This window comes from Thermomyces dupontii (assembly GCF_041956625.1).
Source record: "Thermomyces dupontii strain NRRL 2155 unplaced genomic scaffold VTN31scaffold_1, whole genome shotgun sequence".
NCBI lineage: Eukaryota > Fungi > Ascomycota > Eurotiomycetes > Eurotiales > Trichocomaceae > Thermomyces > Thermomyces dupontii.
In genome coordinates this window covers 2,408,858-2,425,996 of record NW_027192307.1, presented here as the reverse complement: position 1 = coordinate 2,425,996, position 17,139 = coordinate 2,408,858, and the positions used below count along the sequence as shown (strand labels likewise).

General features: G+C 53.0%; 6 protein-coding genes across 6 annotated transcripts; 1 reads left to right on the top strand and 5 right to left on the bottom strand.

Moving 5' to 3' along the window:
- Positions 1 to 100: 100 nt before the first annotated feature.
- On the bottom strand, positions 101 to 1,828 carry VTN31DRAFT_915 (uncharacterized protein; the record flags this gene model as incomplete). Its single annotated transcript, XM_069408472.1, has 7 exons — positions 101 to 763; positions 822 to 1,112; positions 1,184 to 1,366; positions 1,433 to 1,486; positions 1,547 to 1,659; positions 1,722 to 1,762; positions 1,821 to 1,828. The coding sequence occupies 7 exons, from the start codon at positions 1,826 to 1,828 to the stop codon at positions 101 to 103; spliced, it is 1,353 nt and encodes a 450-aa protein (XP_069263771.1).
- A 246-nt stretch (positions 1,829 to 2,074) lies between these two features.
- Positions 2,075 to 2,914, bottom strand: VTN31DRAFT_914 (uncharacterized protein; the record flags this gene model as incomplete). The annotated part of the gene is made up of 1 exon (XM_069408471.1): positions 2,075 to 2,914. The coding sequence occupies one exon, from the start codon at positions 2,912 to 2,914 to the stop codon at positions 2,075 to 2,077; it is 840 nt and encodes a 279-aa protein (XP_069263770.1).
- A 204-nt stretch (positions 2,915 to 3,118) lies between these two features.
- VTN31DRAFT_913 (uncharacterized protein) lies at positions 3,119 to 4,216 on the bottom strand (the record flags this gene model as incomplete). Its single annotated transcript, XM_069408470.1, has 2 exons — positions 3,119 to 3,624; positions 3,673 to 4,216. 2 exons carry the CDS (start codon positions 4,214 to 4,216, stop codon positions 3,119 to 3,121), a joined length of 1,050 nt encoding a protein of 349 aa, XP_069263769.1.
- Positions 4,217 to 7,280: 3,064 nt separating this feature from the next.
- On the top strand, positions 7,281 to 7,745 carry VTN31DRAFT_912 (uncharacterized protein; the record flags this gene model as incomplete). The annotated part of the gene is made up of 1 exon (XM_069408469.1): positions 7,281 to 7,745. One exon carries the CDS (start codon positions 7,281 to 7,283, stop codon positions 7,743 to 7,745), a length of 465 nt encoding a protein of 154 aa, XP_069263768.1.
- A 1,154-nt stretch (positions 7,746 to 8,899) lies between these two features.
- Positions 8,900 to 13,160, bottom strand: VTN31DRAFT_911 (uncharacterized protein; the record flags this gene model as incomplete). The annotated part of the gene is made up of 4 exons (XM_069408468.1): positions 8,900 to 9,267; positions 9,339 to 12,665; positions 12,724 to 12,796; positions 12,852 to 13,160. 4 exons carry the CDS (start codon positions 13,158 to 13,160, stop codon positions 8,900 to 8,902), a joined length of 4,077 nt encoding a protein of 1,358 aa, XP_069263767.1.
- A 2,153-nt stretch (positions 13,161 to 15,313) lies between these two features.
- VTN31DRAFT_910 (uncharacterized protein) lies at positions 15,314 to 15,963 on the bottom strand (the record flags this gene model as incomplete). Its single annotated transcript, XM_069408467.1, has 3 exons — positions 15,314 to 15,499; positions 15,560 to 15,862; positions 15,925 to 15,963. The coding sequence occupies 3 exons, from the start codon at positions 15,961 to 15,963 to the stop codon at positions 15,314 to 15,316; spliced, it is 528 nt and encodes a 175-aa protein (XP_069263766.1).
- Between the last annotated feature and the right edge of the window lie 1,176 nt (positions 15,964 to 17,139).

The window sequence follows — 17,139 nt, the reverse complement described above, 5'->3', positions numbered from 1 at the left end:
TACAAATATCATCCAACCTCAACACCAATGCAAAACGCCGAAAAAAAAAAAAAAAACCCTAGGTCCTGGGAATAGAAGAAAGAAAGCAACCAGAGAAGAATCATGACGCCCCCGCATCCGGATCGAGATAATTCTCCTTTTCCGCCGCCTCGTACTCGGCCACCAAATCCGTAACCACTGCCCTGGCCTCATCAAACTCGCCCAGTCCCTCGGCAAACGGCGGCTCCTTCTTGTACTGTTCCAGGAACGCGCTACGTTTCCGCAACCGGTCGTACTGCTGTACGATACGCTTGAAGAGAGTCGCAACGGAGGTGTGGTTTGCGAGCATCAGGCCACTGACGCGGTGCGTGTGTTGGATATACGGCGACTTCTTGGTCAGCGCGACCTGGATGCTGGCAGGCCCCCAGGGGATGAAGGACGCGAGGCGGCGCTCGCGGATGCGCAGCAGTGACTTGTGCACGTCCGTCGGGTCCGCCTCGCCCTGGATGATGTTGAGGATGCTGATGTAGCAGCTGGACTTGCTCGGCGTGACGGACACCATCCGGTTCTTGGGCTGCAGCAACCGCCGCATCACGTCCAGCACGGTCGTCTTGCGGACGGTTTTCGCTTGCTCGATGTTGTCGCCCGTGAATGGCGTGTAGGAGGTCACTAGGAAGTGGCAGCGAGGGGTTGGGATCAGCGATGCGATGATTCCGACGAGGTCGTTGTGCATGTATCCCGGGTATCGCAGCGTGGTGGTCGATGCAGACATGACGGTCGATACCTGCACGAGTTTAGCTGTTGCCATACAAAGGGAAAGAAAAAAAAACGAATGCTCGTACCAATTGGTTCGTCTGCTGGAATGACGGCTCCTGAACGTGCAACCGGTCCGCAACAATCCTCGACAACGCCCCGTTGTCCAGCACTACGACCGAGTCCGCATTCTGCGCCAACCGCCGCAAGGCAAGCAAGCTATTGTACGGATTCACCACGACATCTGCCGCCTGCGAGTCCGGAAACACCGAGTACGTCTGGATCAGCTTCTTGGGGAACCGGTCGTTCATGTGCTCCATCAGATAGCTGCCCAGGCCAGATCCGGTGCCACCTGCAATAGAATGTAGCAGCATAAAACCCTTCAAACAAGTCAGACATCCCACCCTACCCATACCTAGAGAAGTTGGGGGGGGGGGGGGGGAACCGGCACCTCCAGCGAATCACTACCATCGGCCTCCCGATCAATCATGTCAAAAATCTCCTCCTGCACGCGGTCTCCTGCCGCATAGCCCGCCGCCCAATTGTTCCCTGCGCCGCTCCCATCGGACCCAACAAAAAAGTTCTCCGGGTTGTAGATGTGCCTGTACGGGCCGCTTTGGATGCCATTGATGACCTATATGTAGAACGCCCGCGGCTCAGTACACACACGATAACATCCAATCGACGAAACTTCACGTACTCTCGGTTCTAGATCAAGCAGAATGGCTCGTGGGATATATCTGGTGTCGTCGCTCTTGCGGCCATGTCAGCATGTCGCATTCCAACCCACACTGACGGATTCGATCGAACACACCTGGTAGAAAAACACATCCTTGCGATCGCCGCCCTCGGTCGCGAAATCCTCGAGGTTGCCGTCCGGACTGATGCCGTGCTCCAGGCACAGTTGTTGCCAGAACTGGCTCCCGACTGAACAAAGTCAGCATTCGTCTCTGGACCGAGTTTCGCGAGATGTGTTGCGGTGGTTGTACCGTTGTTGCCGCATTGGCCGGCTTGGATGGTGATTATTTCGCTGAATATTGGGTCAGTTCTCAGCTCAAGTGTAATCGACTTTTTGATGGTGAGCTCACCGAGGCATGGTTATGGCCGCACCTTCATTACTGGCAGCTTGTCCTCCCAAGCAACCACATCGCGTTGAGCCGCGTTTGGATCGTGGATTCGTGGGAGACGAACTGCAAAACGCTGTTTAGCGCAATTTTCCTAAGAACTGATTTTCATTTGCAACATCATAAAAATTTTAAACCCCATCTATCCATCAGGATATGCGGGGTCTTTACGTCATGCTCAATTAACAGTCGGCATGAAATTGATCATCCAACTGATCTCAAAAACCCGCTCTGCAAGCATTGACAAGGAACGCAATTCCAGCGACAACTCCATCAACAATAAACACATCCTTACCCTCTTCTCCATACGCCTCAACACACCCTTGCCGAACAGCCTCCTCCATCCCCGCCATCCCCGCACAACCCAGGCACACCGCTCGCACCGGGCGGGAAGAACTCCTCGACAGCAATCTGACCGTAGCAGCCGTGATCCTCCGCCGTACTTCATCCGCAGGGACCTCGTGGAGCTCAATGGCTGTCAAGCCCGTACTTTCCACGCCGGCAAAGCGGCCATTAGTAGCAGTAGTATTCTCAGCTATGCCGAACATTTGGGCAACGGCGGTCGTGAGCTCAGTCTCCCAGATCTTGCCCGTGGTGACGATGCCCCATGAGGAGTTCTCCTCCTGCGTTGTAGTCTGGTCATCTGTGATCTGAAAGCTGCTCGCCAGTGTCAAGGCGGTTGACACTCCGACCTCGAAGATCCCGGTCACGTAGACACGTTTCTTATCATGACGACGGATCATGTCCTTGATCATCCCAACCAACGGATGCGCCGAGAAGCAGGCGACCAGGAAACCATCGTAGTCGGAGGCGGAGACCAGCGCCTCAATGTGAGGACGGACATGAAGTGCAGATTGGATGGAGTCGGCGCCCGAGTTGATACTGGGCAGCCCAGAGATTTCCCTGCCATCGGGGAGTTTTGTGGTTGTGGTGTGCGCGGTAAAGTAGTCGAATTGGATGTCTGATGGATAATGGAGGCCGTCAATGATGGGTTTGAGCGCGTCGGTCATGTGCGCTGAGATGTTGGGGTTGATAATGAGAATCTTGATGGAAGGCATGTTGCTTGTTCTTGTCTAGTCTGGAGTGAACAAGAGATTCAAGGTAACCTACTAGTACTTAGGTAGGTAGAAATCCAGGAGTGGAGTAGTGAGCACTACGTACCTACGGTAGTTGACGGTCTGCGCCCAGTGGGTGTTCCTTCTACATGCTGATCATGGTGCCTTGTAACAACCATAATCACTCTTTATTCAGAACCTGGCTAACTATTTCTTAAAGATGGCAGCCACTGTATCATATTCGTACTTCACCTCCTTATGCCAATAAACCGTCGTGGTGGGTTTCGCAATCAGCCAAGCTTGATCCAACGCATCCACGACCTCCTGCGGCAACGGCCCCTTCTGCAGATCCGCCAGGTTGTTCTTCAGATGATCCAAGCTGCTGACACCGATGACAATGCCGTCATCGCCATCCAGCACGCGGAGCGCAGAGTGGTGGACAAGCCACCGCATCGCCGTCTCGATCATTGTCAGGTTATGCTTCTCGATCACCTGCTCTATCAGTTGCAGCGCACGGAACGTCTCGTCCTTGTAGTAGCGGGCCCGGTACAGGGGTCCCGCGGGTCCGGCATCGCTGAAACGACCCTCCTCGGGCACAAAATCCTTGCTCTTGATCTTGCCCGAGAAAAGGCCGCCCGCGAGTGGGTTATAGATTACGATGCTAATGCCGAAGCGACGGCAGGCATGGATGAGCTCGGTTTCAATTGATCGTGCTAGGCAAGTCAGTAGCCACCCAGATCAACATGAGAGAGGGAACTCACTGATGACATTGTACATCGCCTGGTAAATGGTCGGACGTACCCATCCTCGCTCCGCACAGATTGTGCAAATCTCCGCGACCTCAAACGACGTGTAATTGCTTAGGCCCAACTCCACGAATTTGCCTTCCTTGTGCAGCTTATCCACCTCTTCCAGAGTCTCCGCGAACGGCACTGACCGATCCGGCGCATGCAGATAAAAGATGTCCACGCGGTCGGTTCCCAGTTCCTTCAGCGATTCCTCAAAGTGCTTCCGCAATTCAGCCGGCTTATGAATGCCAAAGGTGTTCGGGTAGACTTTGGTCGCCAGCTTCAGACCCCGCTCCTTCCAACGGGCCTCCCGTGTGAAGCCTTCTTGTTGCCCGCCGATGTAAGTCCGGGCAGTGTCGACTTCATTGTAACCTTGCGATTGGAGGTAGTCCAAGTGTTTGTTGAATTCGTCGAGGCTTGTGATCCGTGCCCCTTTGGCGGGGTCCGGGCCGTACGTCATCAGGCCCAGGATGACGCGGGGCTTCTTGCTCGTGGATACGAGAGGCATTGTTGACATGCGGGCGAAAATGCTGGAAAAAATAAACAAGCTCCGAAACAAGGATCTTGCAGCCGGAACAAATGGAAAGATGCCGGCTCTCCTCGAATTCACCGAGATTTGATAATCTCACTGCTGGAGTACTGCTATGTTCTTGTATTTAAACTGTGGTGGGGTAGAGTTGGAGTCGTTGGGGAAGTCTACGAGTGTCATCGACTCGCTTTTATGTATGTTGCGTTGTAGACTGCCACTCGGTCAGAATCATTTCGAAACTCAATTGATTTCTAATCACGCAGACATTTGATCGGTGATGACGAAGTGCTAAGATTCTTGACGAGCCAGGCGGTGCGCTTTGTCTCCAGTTCTATCTCCGGTGGCAGTTACTTTCGTTATGGATTCGCCCTAGATGCCACTCCCCCATTGACACCTTGTCTCATACTCGGAATTTCGGCTCGTCCGCTCATACCCAGTCAATGCTGTCACGAGCCTAGCTCCAGACAAAGGAATAGCTTGAACTGTAGTATTATTCCTACAGAAGTCACACGAGCCTTCGTTTTTCATCGGAGGTAACCCTTGCGACTGGGCAGTGAAGTACTAAATGATCATCTTCATGGCTCGTTCGATATGATTGTTCGACAAAACTCCCGGTCATGCGCCATCCCATGCTGAGCTTCCATTGCCGAGGACATGAACATTCCAGACATGAATGGCAGCCGTCCGTGAGGTTACAGTATAAACGGATTGCTCAATGTGTAGAACGAACTCGGGGTGGAGAACCGCCATGTCGGGTTAGGGCTAGGATACACTATCAATCCGCCTCTGGCCGGAACGTTGATTGCACAAATAGTCCATACAAGAATGGGTTTGCATGGAGGTGCACTGCACCATGCCCCATATAAGTATATAAGTTCCATAGTTCCATGGCGAAAACGGCGTTAATGGGATATTAACGCCGAAAAGTTTGCATGGAAATTTGATTCCTCCGTTTTCATATGATGCAGTGCGATGGCCCATCGAATCTTCCACCGATGCTAATGGCCTCGACGCGATACTGAGTTTCTCATTATTGGGGAAACTCAGCTGGATTGCACTCCCAGTCCCTCAATTGACAAAGAAGTACGAGTGGCGCGTCAATCTCGAGCTTTCGATCCGATAGAGTGGTGGATGAAGAGCTCGTCAAGAAGCCGGACGCGGAAAAAGTCCTTGAGTTCTCGCATGGTTTCGGTTTCATTTCTAGGCGTGATTAAACGATGGTCAGCTTTGGCAGAGGAACAATTCTTGTCGACAGCCATCAAGATGTGACATTTGAGACATGGGACCTTCCTCCATGTCAGCCCATCTGTAACAAAGAAGAGGTGTGCCGAATGCGATGGCAGGGATATGTTGTATGTACCTAGCCCCAATGAGCTGGGGCAGAGAAACTCACGTTCAGATCGAAACCTGGAGCCGTTCTCGAACGGTTCTGCCGACCGATGCCAGTTCCCGGTGAAGCCACTCATTTTTAGGCCCCCAGCCAATACTGGAAACATGACTGCGTCCCCCACGGCAAAGCTCTTCCCTCATGGTGAATTCTGCGGCGTAGACTCCGCGCAACCAACACTTTCCAATTAGTACGCTCCCCAAAAAGAACTCCCCGAGACCAGTCCGCAATTTGATGTCAAGAAAAATTTTCGACAAGGCGGAGATAAACAATTTGATAGTTCTAAGTATCGCAATGAGTCCTCAGCAGATCACAATGTTTCCTCGGTTAGTGGCATGACTTCCCAGTCTAGTCTTACCGCTTCCCCGGACCGTTAAGAAGGCCGAACGAACTGGATTCAAGGCAATAGAACCCCTCTACTGATGTCAATTGGCAGCTATTCCCATTCAGCCGCCAAACCGGCGGCCATGCATAGTACTGCAGTATTGATCTTGATTGCGTCTTGGCTAGTTCTGAGGCGTCTCTTCATTTCAATTGATAGTATTTGCAAGGTCGATGTCCGCTCACTCAGGCAGCTTGCAAATCGAACCTTCCGGCGTCGCATTTGTCGTCGTCCATGCATGACACGTCAGTCACATGCAGGCAATGCATTGTTCAGACATAGATGTGTTCGTATGTCCCCGCTAGGAAGACAGCAAGGAATCAAGGAGTAGTGATCCGTACAGAGGGCCTACCCCGAGGCCCCCGGAGGTCTGGGTACAGTAGTAAGTAAAGTACTCTCTAGAGATAGGTACTCTGTACAGAAGAATGACTGAATAGAATCCTCTAATCCTGCAGAGCTCATCCTTGAAGAGAGGAATATGAAAGACAGAATACATCATGAGTGCGAGTCGGATCGAAACTCAGCAAACATATCGACTGTGCCTAATTACATGAATGCGCCAATGTTGTCAACCGCACACTATACATACATACATCCACTTTAGCCACATGCCACACCAATCCAAACTCGGCTTGGAGAACCAAGTCCAATTACCGACATTTACCTCTTGACACGATCAGGATTGAATGTATGTAAAGACCTTTACCCCCACATTTCTGTTCTGCCTTCCTCTGGACTGTTATTACTCCCAAACTCGTTGCGTTCTCCGATTACCACAAGCAACGCAATGGCTTCACAAAACCAAAGACGCCCTCGTACCTGCCAGGAGGAGCCGATGGAGACGAGGCGCTGCTTAAACCACTCAACGCGCTTGTGTCGGCCAAGAGGGACGGGCTTGGCACAGACGCCGGAGGCTTCAACCCAGATGGTTGGAATCGAGCCGTGACTGCGGTGCACGAAGTACCGACCGGATAAAACATCCATCGAGAGAGAGAACTGCGAAAGTCGATACCGCAGACATTTTGTGAGAGAGATGGGGGAAGTGGGTGCGATTCAGGAGCGCAAAATCTGGCCGAGGTATCGATGAGAATAAAAGCGACAAAAGCACCTACCCGAAAGCATGGAAGTCGAGAAACATTTAATTTCAGGTGCATCCCAGCATAGCCATTTTTCGATTCCAAGACCTTACGAGCAACTTGACGAACTATGCGAGGGCGCTGTGGCTACTGGGGTACATATGGACAGAATCATCATCCGATTCCAACCTCACTCGGCAACTCCAAATGGGGCCCCTGATTGTCGTCGATGAGTACACTCGTTTTGCCTGGATCCTCTTCTCACACACAAAAATCACCTCACTCTTCAAAGCCCACATCAACTTTCTGAACAGACCAATTCAGTTGCGAGGTAGAACGGCTGCGGACAGACAAAGGCGGAGGATGCCGAAACTGTCATCTGACGTGGATTCCAAAAGTCCCTGTGCCTCCTCTACGACGAGATCCATCATCAACGAACTGCTGCTCCAAATGACGACGTCACCCTGTGCCCTGGCACCGGAGAGCATGAGCTTCTTCACGAATTTCTCGCTCCCCTTCTCCAATTGGTCGTCTACCCTTGAACTCATAAAAAACGGGTTGCCAACAACGGCTGACCATCCTCGTCTTCAAAGCCGGGCTCGTACTCCGATTCGGAATCTACATCTTGCCCTTACAAGTACACCTGCTCCTACGCTTCAATCCGGTCATTGATATCAGAACCCGGCAGCGGCGCAAACTCGGGTCGCAAGGCCAATCGTTCGTCTAGCCAAAACAGGTGGCGTGGTTCGTCGTTGTACCGTTCGAAACATCTATGGACTTGGTGGCTCGAAACAATAGACGATGTGCTTGCACAACAGGAACCAGAAAAGCCCTGCACCCACAGACTTACAGACTTCTTGCAAGCGGCTGCACTTCTGAAGGCGGAGATATTCAAAAATCAAATCAACGTCAGCCTCTGATGGCGGCTACAGGAAGTCGGCCCTATGGTGCTCCGACGCACTTTCGCGGGCCGAGACGCGAGCGTTGTGCAGGAAGCGGCGCCGTCACACCGCCGGTAACATGAATCTCACTGCGTTTTTTTTTTCCTACGTCGAAGCGATGAGCTTTTCGTTTCGAACGCTCAAGAGGGGTAATCCTGCGTGCGTATTGTTTACCTGCATGTCCCGGACCTTTTGGATGGGGCCGCGCTCTGAGCACTCGTTTTCAGAGTATCCAACTTGAAACATCGCCTTTGAATCTCGCGAGGCGATCGGGACCCTGGGATGCACTTCGAGTCTTGGACTATTCTTGGATTAACTGAGTATCTGACTACTACTAGTAGTAGCTGGCTCCCACTGAGCGTGTAGAGGTGCAGTTATACCAGATTTAATCAATCCTGTACCTAGTCCACCAGTTTTGTGGTGTAGGGAAACATTGGAAAAGCCTGTGAGGATGGAAGGAGGAAAGGTTGGGAAGAAAAGAAGCGGGGAAATACTATAGTTCTGGCCAGGCCTGAAACTGCCCTTCTCCCAATATTGGGGTTGGTTAGGCGACTCCGAATGTGGTGGAATAATGGTCGTCGTTTTGACTGAATACCCTAACCCTAGCCCTATGCCAGTTGGACTTTGGCATCATTACAGTATCATCATCAGTAATAATAACGATAGCATAGCAGTGGTTTCAGCGAGGAGTACGAATAGTGCACCATCCATATTAGTATCGTACCAAAGGCTACAGCGTGGACAGCACGAATAAAGACATCATAGATTTTGCCCAAGCTCGAAAACGAACCACCAACGCCCTCAATCAACGACACAAACATGCAACCATCTATCAATCAATACAGTCGAAAATCTCTATTTTTCTCCCTCTTACACAAACACAAATCAAACCCAAGTAAACTTCGCCTTGACCCTTTCCGTTCCCGCGCTCGATGATCCTTGTCTTTCACGACCACGACTCGTGGGTGAAGAAGTAGTCGGAGTGGAAGGCGTAGCGCCACCATTGGTGGCCCTGACCCCAACCCCGGCGGCGTCCTTGGTCGCCAGTGACACGAGGTCGTTGAATAGAGTCTCCAGTTTGCCGTCCCGGATGTACATCTCCAGCGTCTCGTTCTCCTGGTCCAACTCGGCGCGGATATGCGGCCATTGTTCTTGGCGGAAGCGGCGCTGGAGGACATCGTTGGAGGAGTGGAGGATCTGGGATGGTGTGAAGCGGGGATAGAGGGGTGTGTTTGATTCTTTCTCGAGCATATCTAGAGAAAAAGAAGCGGTGCTTTAGTAAGAGTGGAAATTATTGAAGATTGGGGGTTTGGGGTTTGCTTACCCTCCGTGGCACACTCTGTCAGAGTCCGCACCAAGGCGGTCTGCCGCACCTGCGCCTCGACATCGGCGTCCAGCTTTGGCTGCTTCTGTCCCTTCCCCATGCTGGCCCAGTCGTCTCGGATCATGCACCGCCGCCAGATCAGCTTCGCCAGAGCCTCGTGGTAGGCCGGCTCGGTCTCAAAGTAGCGGCCGAGTCGGAGGAACCGTAGCGCCAGGTGGAATTCCCGGCCGAGCAAGGGGCTCTCTTCCCCGTCGGGAACGCTGACCGGGTCCATTAAAGTAAGGACATCGATGGCTTGCTCGACTGTTAGCGACTCGTGGTTGACAACCCGGGCCAGTGCGTCCTCGAGAAGCTCCCTGAGGGCCGGCCGGCCACCAACAATATGCTGCGCAAAGTGCTCCATGGCCAGCTGGAGCTCCGCCTTGCGGTCAATGGCCCCCTGCAAGGCCGGCGAGATGTGATCGTAAATCAGCTCCTGGAGGCCCGTCGTTTCCAACAGGTCGTCCAGTTTACGGATCTCATTCCGCGACTCTGACTGTACGCCGTCCATCTTCTCCCAGATTGCTAGCTGGGTGAGTTTTGCAAGTGACAGCTCGACTCGCTTGTCCCACACCTTGGACTCGTGTTCCAGAGCCAGCTTCTTCAGGGTCGCCGACGCGGACTCGTAGTCGCCCTCTCCGAGAATGTCATTGATCCAAGACAGGCGAGCGCGCGACCAGTCCTTTCGGAGAAAGCGGGTGACGTAAGGCTGGTACTCGTTCATCGACAACATCATGCCGGGCTGCCCGGTGATGATCTGTCGACCAAAGAAGGCTTCGGCCCATGCTTCTCCAAACGTCTCAAAGTACCTGCCAATCATCTGCTGGAATTCCTTCTTATTGGCCACGACTGGGTCCTGCTTTGCCCAAATTCTTTCATTCGGAGGAGCGCTCACTCCCGCGAGCTGGTCCTGAACTTCGACCATGAGCTCTACCAGAGCTTCCATGTCGCGGAACTGCTCCGCAAGGGATATCGCTTGGCGCAGCTGACCAAGAGCTGCGGCCCTGAAAAGCTGCCATTTGCGCTGCTTTCGATGCGTCTCCTCAAGAGCTGCACACTCGTCGAGATACTTCTGCTCCGCCTGGGCGGACAGCCAGCGGACACGTTCATTATGCATCTGGCCAAACACCCGCAGTCTACGACAGCTGTTCTCCGCAATTTGATGCCATGTTGACGCGGTCGACTCATCAGGCTGTTCGCCCTTGGAGCTAACCTGCTGCTGCCAAGACCTGCAACTATCAAGCTCAAGGTCCAGCAGGTGGTCTGTCTCCGAGTACACGATGGAGCGAGACGTCCAGAACTCCGGCAAATCCTTGTACGACGACACAACACCGTCTTCAAAAATTTCCTCCTCCAAACCAAAGTTGCTAGCATGATTTTCTCTGAAATGGAAAGCCGTCTCCAGCACGGCTAGAGACAACTCACCGGCTTGGAGAATGTGATCCGCGAATTGCGGGGACGACCGCTGCGTTGTTCTCGAGTCCCGCAGGGTATTGAAGATCCAAGGAATGACATGCTCCATTTGAAACGAGTCATGAATGAACCAGTGCCGCACATGGTCATTCCCGGCGGCGCCATCCGGTGTGAATTTTGTTTTGAATCTGTCCGACATACTATCCAGGACGCGCGACAAGAACGTCTGTGAGCTGCCCGGTCGCCTCCTGAACCCCTCTTCAACCTTCCACATCGCCCGTTGCGCGGCAAGTTTCTCGGCTGCCCATAGCAGCTCCCACCGCGCTTGGCGCGAGATTGGAGCTCTACGCCGTAAGAGCTCTGTTCCGAGATCGCTGATAGCCTTGGATCGTAACCGGAGATGTTGGTCAAGTGAGATTGCAGCGCTCGGGACAAACTTGGAGCTTGATCGTAACAACTCGTCGCAAATCGCTAGTGCCGCCTCTTCTATTTCCTCGACTGAGAACGCAGGATCACTCTCGCTGTCAAAGTCCAACGGATTGTTCGTCATTGTACCGTAGAAGACCGCTTGCTCGAGTTTTTGTTTCGCCGTCACGCGAATTAGCTCCGACTCGTCATCGCGCTTCTCGCGCGGCAACGTCGCGATACGGAGCAGGCCAAACCCGCGCACCATTACCAGGCAGCCTGAAGACTTGATCTCTGGGCTTTGATCCTCAATCCCGCAACCTATAACCTCATACTTGCCATTTCCTCGGAACTGGAGGCGGTCCTGAAACGGCGTCGGAGCGACATCCATGAGCAATTGTGCTGACGGTGACGCCGCCACTTCGGACAGAGAGAGAACAGTGATGGCTCCGCTCGAGACAATGAACGCCGTATCGAGCGGCTTGGGAACGTATAATCGCGGTGTTGGAGTGCTCGAGGCCGACCTGGCGTTGATGGGATCGACTTCATGGGTCGATAAGACTTCGAGTTCGTTGTCGATCAGGTTGCTCTTTATCACAGCCATACGCCGGAATTCACCTCCATATACAAGGAGTACCAGCAGGAACAGCAATGTTTCCTGATGAGGCTCCTCTGGTTGCGATTGCGACGATGACTTGGAGTCCTTAGGAACAGTGACCAGATCGAGGATCTTCACGTCATAAGCGGCTCCATAATCATCACGCTCCGTATGAAGAGCGTGACGGACATCGTCGCGAATGTCCCGTTGCAACCGCATCACATTGACTCCATTCCAATGCGTATCCCATAGCTCCATCAAGCCGGACGAAGATGCAAGGACGACATCCCGTTGACCGCGCTGCGAGGAGTTGCCGGGCCGAGCGGCGGCAACATCCTTCTTCCACAGGTGACCGCCCAGTACACTCTTGAGGCTGCCAAATAAACCCGTCGGCCCCATTTTCAGCGCATTTTTGAGGAAGTTGGCGGAGATCGTAGGCTTCCCCTGAGGATCCCTTAACGTAATGAGGCAGACGCGGCCAGACGACAAGGTCACCAAGACACCGGACGGCTCTGCATTGACTACATCCATCACCTGTTCCCCAGACATGAGTCCCGAGATCGCGCCTTGCAGCCCGCTCTGGCGTTGCTTGGGAAGTCCGAAAACGGCCACATTGGAGGCGCTTTCCCAGTACATAATCCTGCCGGTGTGGGGACTTATCACCATCAATCCTGGGGTAACTGAAGTCGGACTGGACACAAAGGTTCCCATCAAAGCGGTTTCATCTGGCGTTCTGCACCAGTTGGGAATCGCGATCGAAAGGACCTCGGCTGCCGGATTTGAACTGGTCGATATATACCTCCAAATCAGTGCGTGCGACGCGGTCAAGACAAGCGCGTATCCATTGTCGCCAAATACGCATCGCGAGGAAGCTAGATTTCGATCAGCTACGAAACTCGCCATTGAGTATGAAAGTCAAAGGGAGCATACCGCCTGAGCTTGCCTCGAGGACTTGATCTGGTTGGGACGGAAGCTGCGAAACAGTGTAGTAGTCATTTTGCGACTGGTGACGAGCATTAGCATTCAGAGCAGAATGTGTAATCCACAAAATACTGTACCAATACTATCGTCCTGTCGGACGCATCCGACTTTTCGGTCTTCTTTGGCCCTCTGACGGGGAGGTTCTTTTGCGTTGCCTCCACTCCCTCACCATCAGACGTCTCAATGCTGGTGATAGGCTTCGAAGGCCGGCGCGGCTCCCTTAGGCCCGAGTCAGCGGCCGATTCCGGAGCTGAAAGAGCGTTTTCGCCTAGAGCTGATCGCTGTCGCTTGGCCTTTGGCGGTTTCACCGATTCATCGGAGCTCGTCCTTTGACGCCGGCGAGAGCTTCGAAGCGCGCGACCTGTCAATATTTCCGGTGCGAACATCTTGCGCTCAAGTATCACGGGTGAGTTGGATTCATTTGCAGGTCGTGGGCGTGAGATTCTGGATTTACGAGGGCCAGGAACAAGCGCAGTGGCGGGAAAAGAGGCGCTCTCCGCGTGTAAATGCAATGAAGCTAGACACTCGAGGAAATTCTCGGCGCGGAGAGAAAGACAGGCGTCGAAACAGGACGCTTTGTTGACAGCACAAAGCTTGGGTCAACATGGTTGACTTGGGGAAATAATGCATCTTACCGGATCGGGACTAGCGGATTATGTATTCTGCAGTCCTGATTACATAATCTGGTTATTCCCGGAGTTACGCTCTCCCGTTTCCCACGGTTACCGTAGGTAAGGAGTCGGATCGAAGCACGACAGAAGAGCCGGTTCGGGTGCTTGGCCGGAGCAATATAACTTGGTCCCTGTCAAAGTCGCCAGTGGACGACTTCGTAATGCCGAGCAGTTGCCATCATGCTCGGAGCTCAAGGGTTCGCAGCTGAGACACGTCGTCTTGGACTCTGGTGCCTGTCATGATGCTGTGCTCGATTCCCCGGCGCATCACGGCGCGATCTCTCTCGGTTTTCCCCCGGAAGAGATGGCCGTCGACAGGACAATGGCTTTCTACGCAAGCGGCCACGGATTCAGCGCCGCTGCGGACGGCTCTCTTTTTCCCAGGCAGGTTTCTGAAGGGCCCCGCTTCCAGAATGGAAGTATCGGCTAACCATGCGACAGGCCATGGTGTCCATCGCGTCGGCATGGCCACGCCATGGCTCGACGCATTCCCCCGAACCTCGCGGCCGTTCATGGATGAGATGGACAGTATCCTGGGCTTCTCATTATCTCGCGTGATTGCTGAGGGCCCAAACTCCAAGCTGAACATGACGGAGAATTCCCAGCCGGCAATCATGGCAACATCAATCCTGATCCTTCGTGTTCTCGAGCAGGAGTTCGGATTCCAGACAAAAGACCGAATTGACGTCTCGCTGGGGCACAGTCTGGGAGAATACGCGGCGTTGGTCGCGGGCGGATACATTGACTTCTCGTCTGCGCTGACCATGGTGCGCCGGCGCGCGGAGATCATGGCCGAATGCACTCGCAAGGCCACAGAGACATCCGGCCAGAGCTTTGGAATGATTGCCTTGATCTGCGAACCGGAACATCTTCCGGGCCTAATTTCAGCCATCAATGACTTTATCGAGCCCGGCTCCGCGGTCTCCAGAGACGATTCTAGCGACGATACGTCCCCCTTCCAACAAGTCCGTATCGCGAATATGAATTCCAAGAATCAAATTGTGCTTAGCGGGAATATCGAAAGAATCCAGTCGCTGCTGGTTCAGCTCCGGCAGTTTGGCGGCCATGACCCCCGTGCGGTACGATTGAAGAGTGATAGTCCGTTCCATAGCCCGATTATGGAGCCCGCAGCACGATATATGAGACACGCATTGGAGCAGGTCCCCATCACCTTCCCAGCGACGATGCCATGTATCTCCAACGTGACAGCCTTGCCGTTCCGGTCCAAGGAAGACTTGAAGGACCTGCTCTCGAGGCAGTGCGTTGATACAGTGCGATGGTGGGATAGCATCAAGTATCTCGACCAGGACCGAGGCGTGAAGCGCTGGGTTGGCATCGGACCGGGTAAGGTTGGGAGGAATCTCGTGGGCAAGGAGGTCGGGCGCGTCCCTACCAAGGGAGGTGGTGTCTGGGCCATATGCGACCCGAGAGATGTGGAAGATGTCTTGAAGGAGCTTGAGAAGACGGAAAGCGAAGATCTAGACTTGATATAATTCTTTCTTATCAAAACTATTTGCTATCATGAACTTGCTCATGCATTAGACTGTTGAAACATCGTGAATGTGCTACTAGCCCTCGAGAGCATCTGTTGTCGCAACTGCCATTTCAAGCATTTTATTCCGTCGCGCTCTCAACGCGGAAGGCCTGTCTCCAACTCTATCAGACGTTCCATCCAGTGGAGTCTTAACGCAACGCCCGACACGGCGCATTTTTGGACCCCGACTGGGACGACCGAGGACCCCGCTAAGCTTCGTAGCCGAGCCCTGTCCAATTCGATCAAAATCTGTCGGCGTGAGTAGCCTCCGCACACGTAGGCCCTCTAAGCGAGTCCAAAAAAAAAAAAAAAAGATAGGAGACCATATCACAGTTCAAAGCTGAGTAACACCCGGTGCCCACGAAGTGCCGATCCGATTGACCTCATTGATGAACTTCCGATCTGTGATGCTCACGGACGGGCGAGTAGAAGTCACCTTCGCAGCCGCGGTATGATCATCTGGGTTATAGAACGGATTCTGAAGCAACCGGATATACGCTGACTGTAGAGCGCGAAATGCCTGCAAATCATATGAATTAATCTGAGCACAAGTGGGAAGAAAATCACGCCCCAAGCATACCGGCTTCAAATCCGAATCTTTAATTCCCGTTACCGCTGTCGTCCGAGCATCGCCCGCACCTCCCGATGGAAGCTGCTTGCCACCCGCGAGATCGACAAAAATCAGCAACTTGACGCCCGTGTTGGTGAGCCATCCGTAGACAGCCAATCGCTCGTCCAGCGCTTGGAGCAGGCCCAGGTCTTGATCTACAGATGTGTGCTTGCGTCGAAGATCGAAAATATCCAGACAGGAGTTGATCAGGAAACTGAACTTGAGCCGGGATTCGGTGAAGGGTGGAAAAAGGGCGATGTGTAGTGGATTATCCTGGTTAATATTCGATGCTTAGCCTAGTACTGAAAAGATTGTCAGAAGTTTTGTAGCCGTACATTTTTTGCGACAATCCCGATACAGGCAATGGATGGCATGGCCGCTGAATTAAGTGCTGAAAGCTGGCCGGAGCGTCTATGAACTTGTGAAGCTGGTCCTGCTCTTTCGTTGAAACCCGTCGAGAACTCGAGGTGGGAGAGGTGTACTCGTACTCCTGTCGAGCCCAGCCAATCAGAGCCCGGGTGGTTTTCAACGCCCGGCGTTTTGCTTTTCTCTGCTATCCACCTCCAAGTAATTACTACATAGTACTATTAATCGTAGTGATTTAGTTGCATCCGAGAAAAGAAACAAAGATCTCGTTCTCTCTACATATTCTTGAACCTGAAATGCTATGTAGCTGGAAAACACGGGAGCAAGCCCGGAATCGCCTTTGGTTGTACCTGAAGAAATAAGACTTCAATTGTCACTATCTTGTTCGTAAGTGTGCCAGCAACGATCATGACATCGGACTGCCGCGGAGACGCGCGGAAGATAATCCCCAGTCGGTCCTGGTCGTATCGCGGCATCGAGACATGCATCATCTCGACGCCGCAGCAGGCGCGTCCGAAGGTCACCGGCCACAGCGAGCTCTGCCGGGCCCAATTGATGATTTTATCCAGCGTGGTTCTATTTTTGACCGTAAAACGGCGGTCAGCCTCTACAATCTCTACAGTACTTTCCCATATAGCGTGCAAGAGGTCGTCGTACAGTTCATATTCCATCGCGCTCTTCTTCCGTTCTTGACTCGGCAGAGCCACCTCTCACCGGATCTTTCCCGACGCGGTCAGGGCAGTACTGCCCTCATCTCTGTGCTGCAACGCAGTCGCGGGTTTCGGTGCAGTGCTTGAGATTCGTGCTACTTGCGGCAGGAAACTCAGAGGAGCTGTCCGAAGGGATGCTATGGCCGGTGAGTCTTCGAAGGACATCCCAAGACGAAGTCTGAGAGAGAGGACGTACGGCGCAAAAGCCCCGCTCGAGTCAACGATGCCATCTCGAGTTCTTTCCAGATATTCAACGCATGAAAGGTGCGCAATCTTGAAGAATGCAAGGCTCTGCTCTAATCTCAATCGAGGACACAGTCAAACCTCGTTGTTTATCTCTCACATCCATGACAAGTCATCCCGGCGTTTGGCCAATCCCGGATCGCGGGATGAATTCTTCCGCCCATGATTCCAAATTTCGCAAGTCTAATAGTCTATGCAATACGAAGGCGAGTAGAGCATCGAATTTAGTTG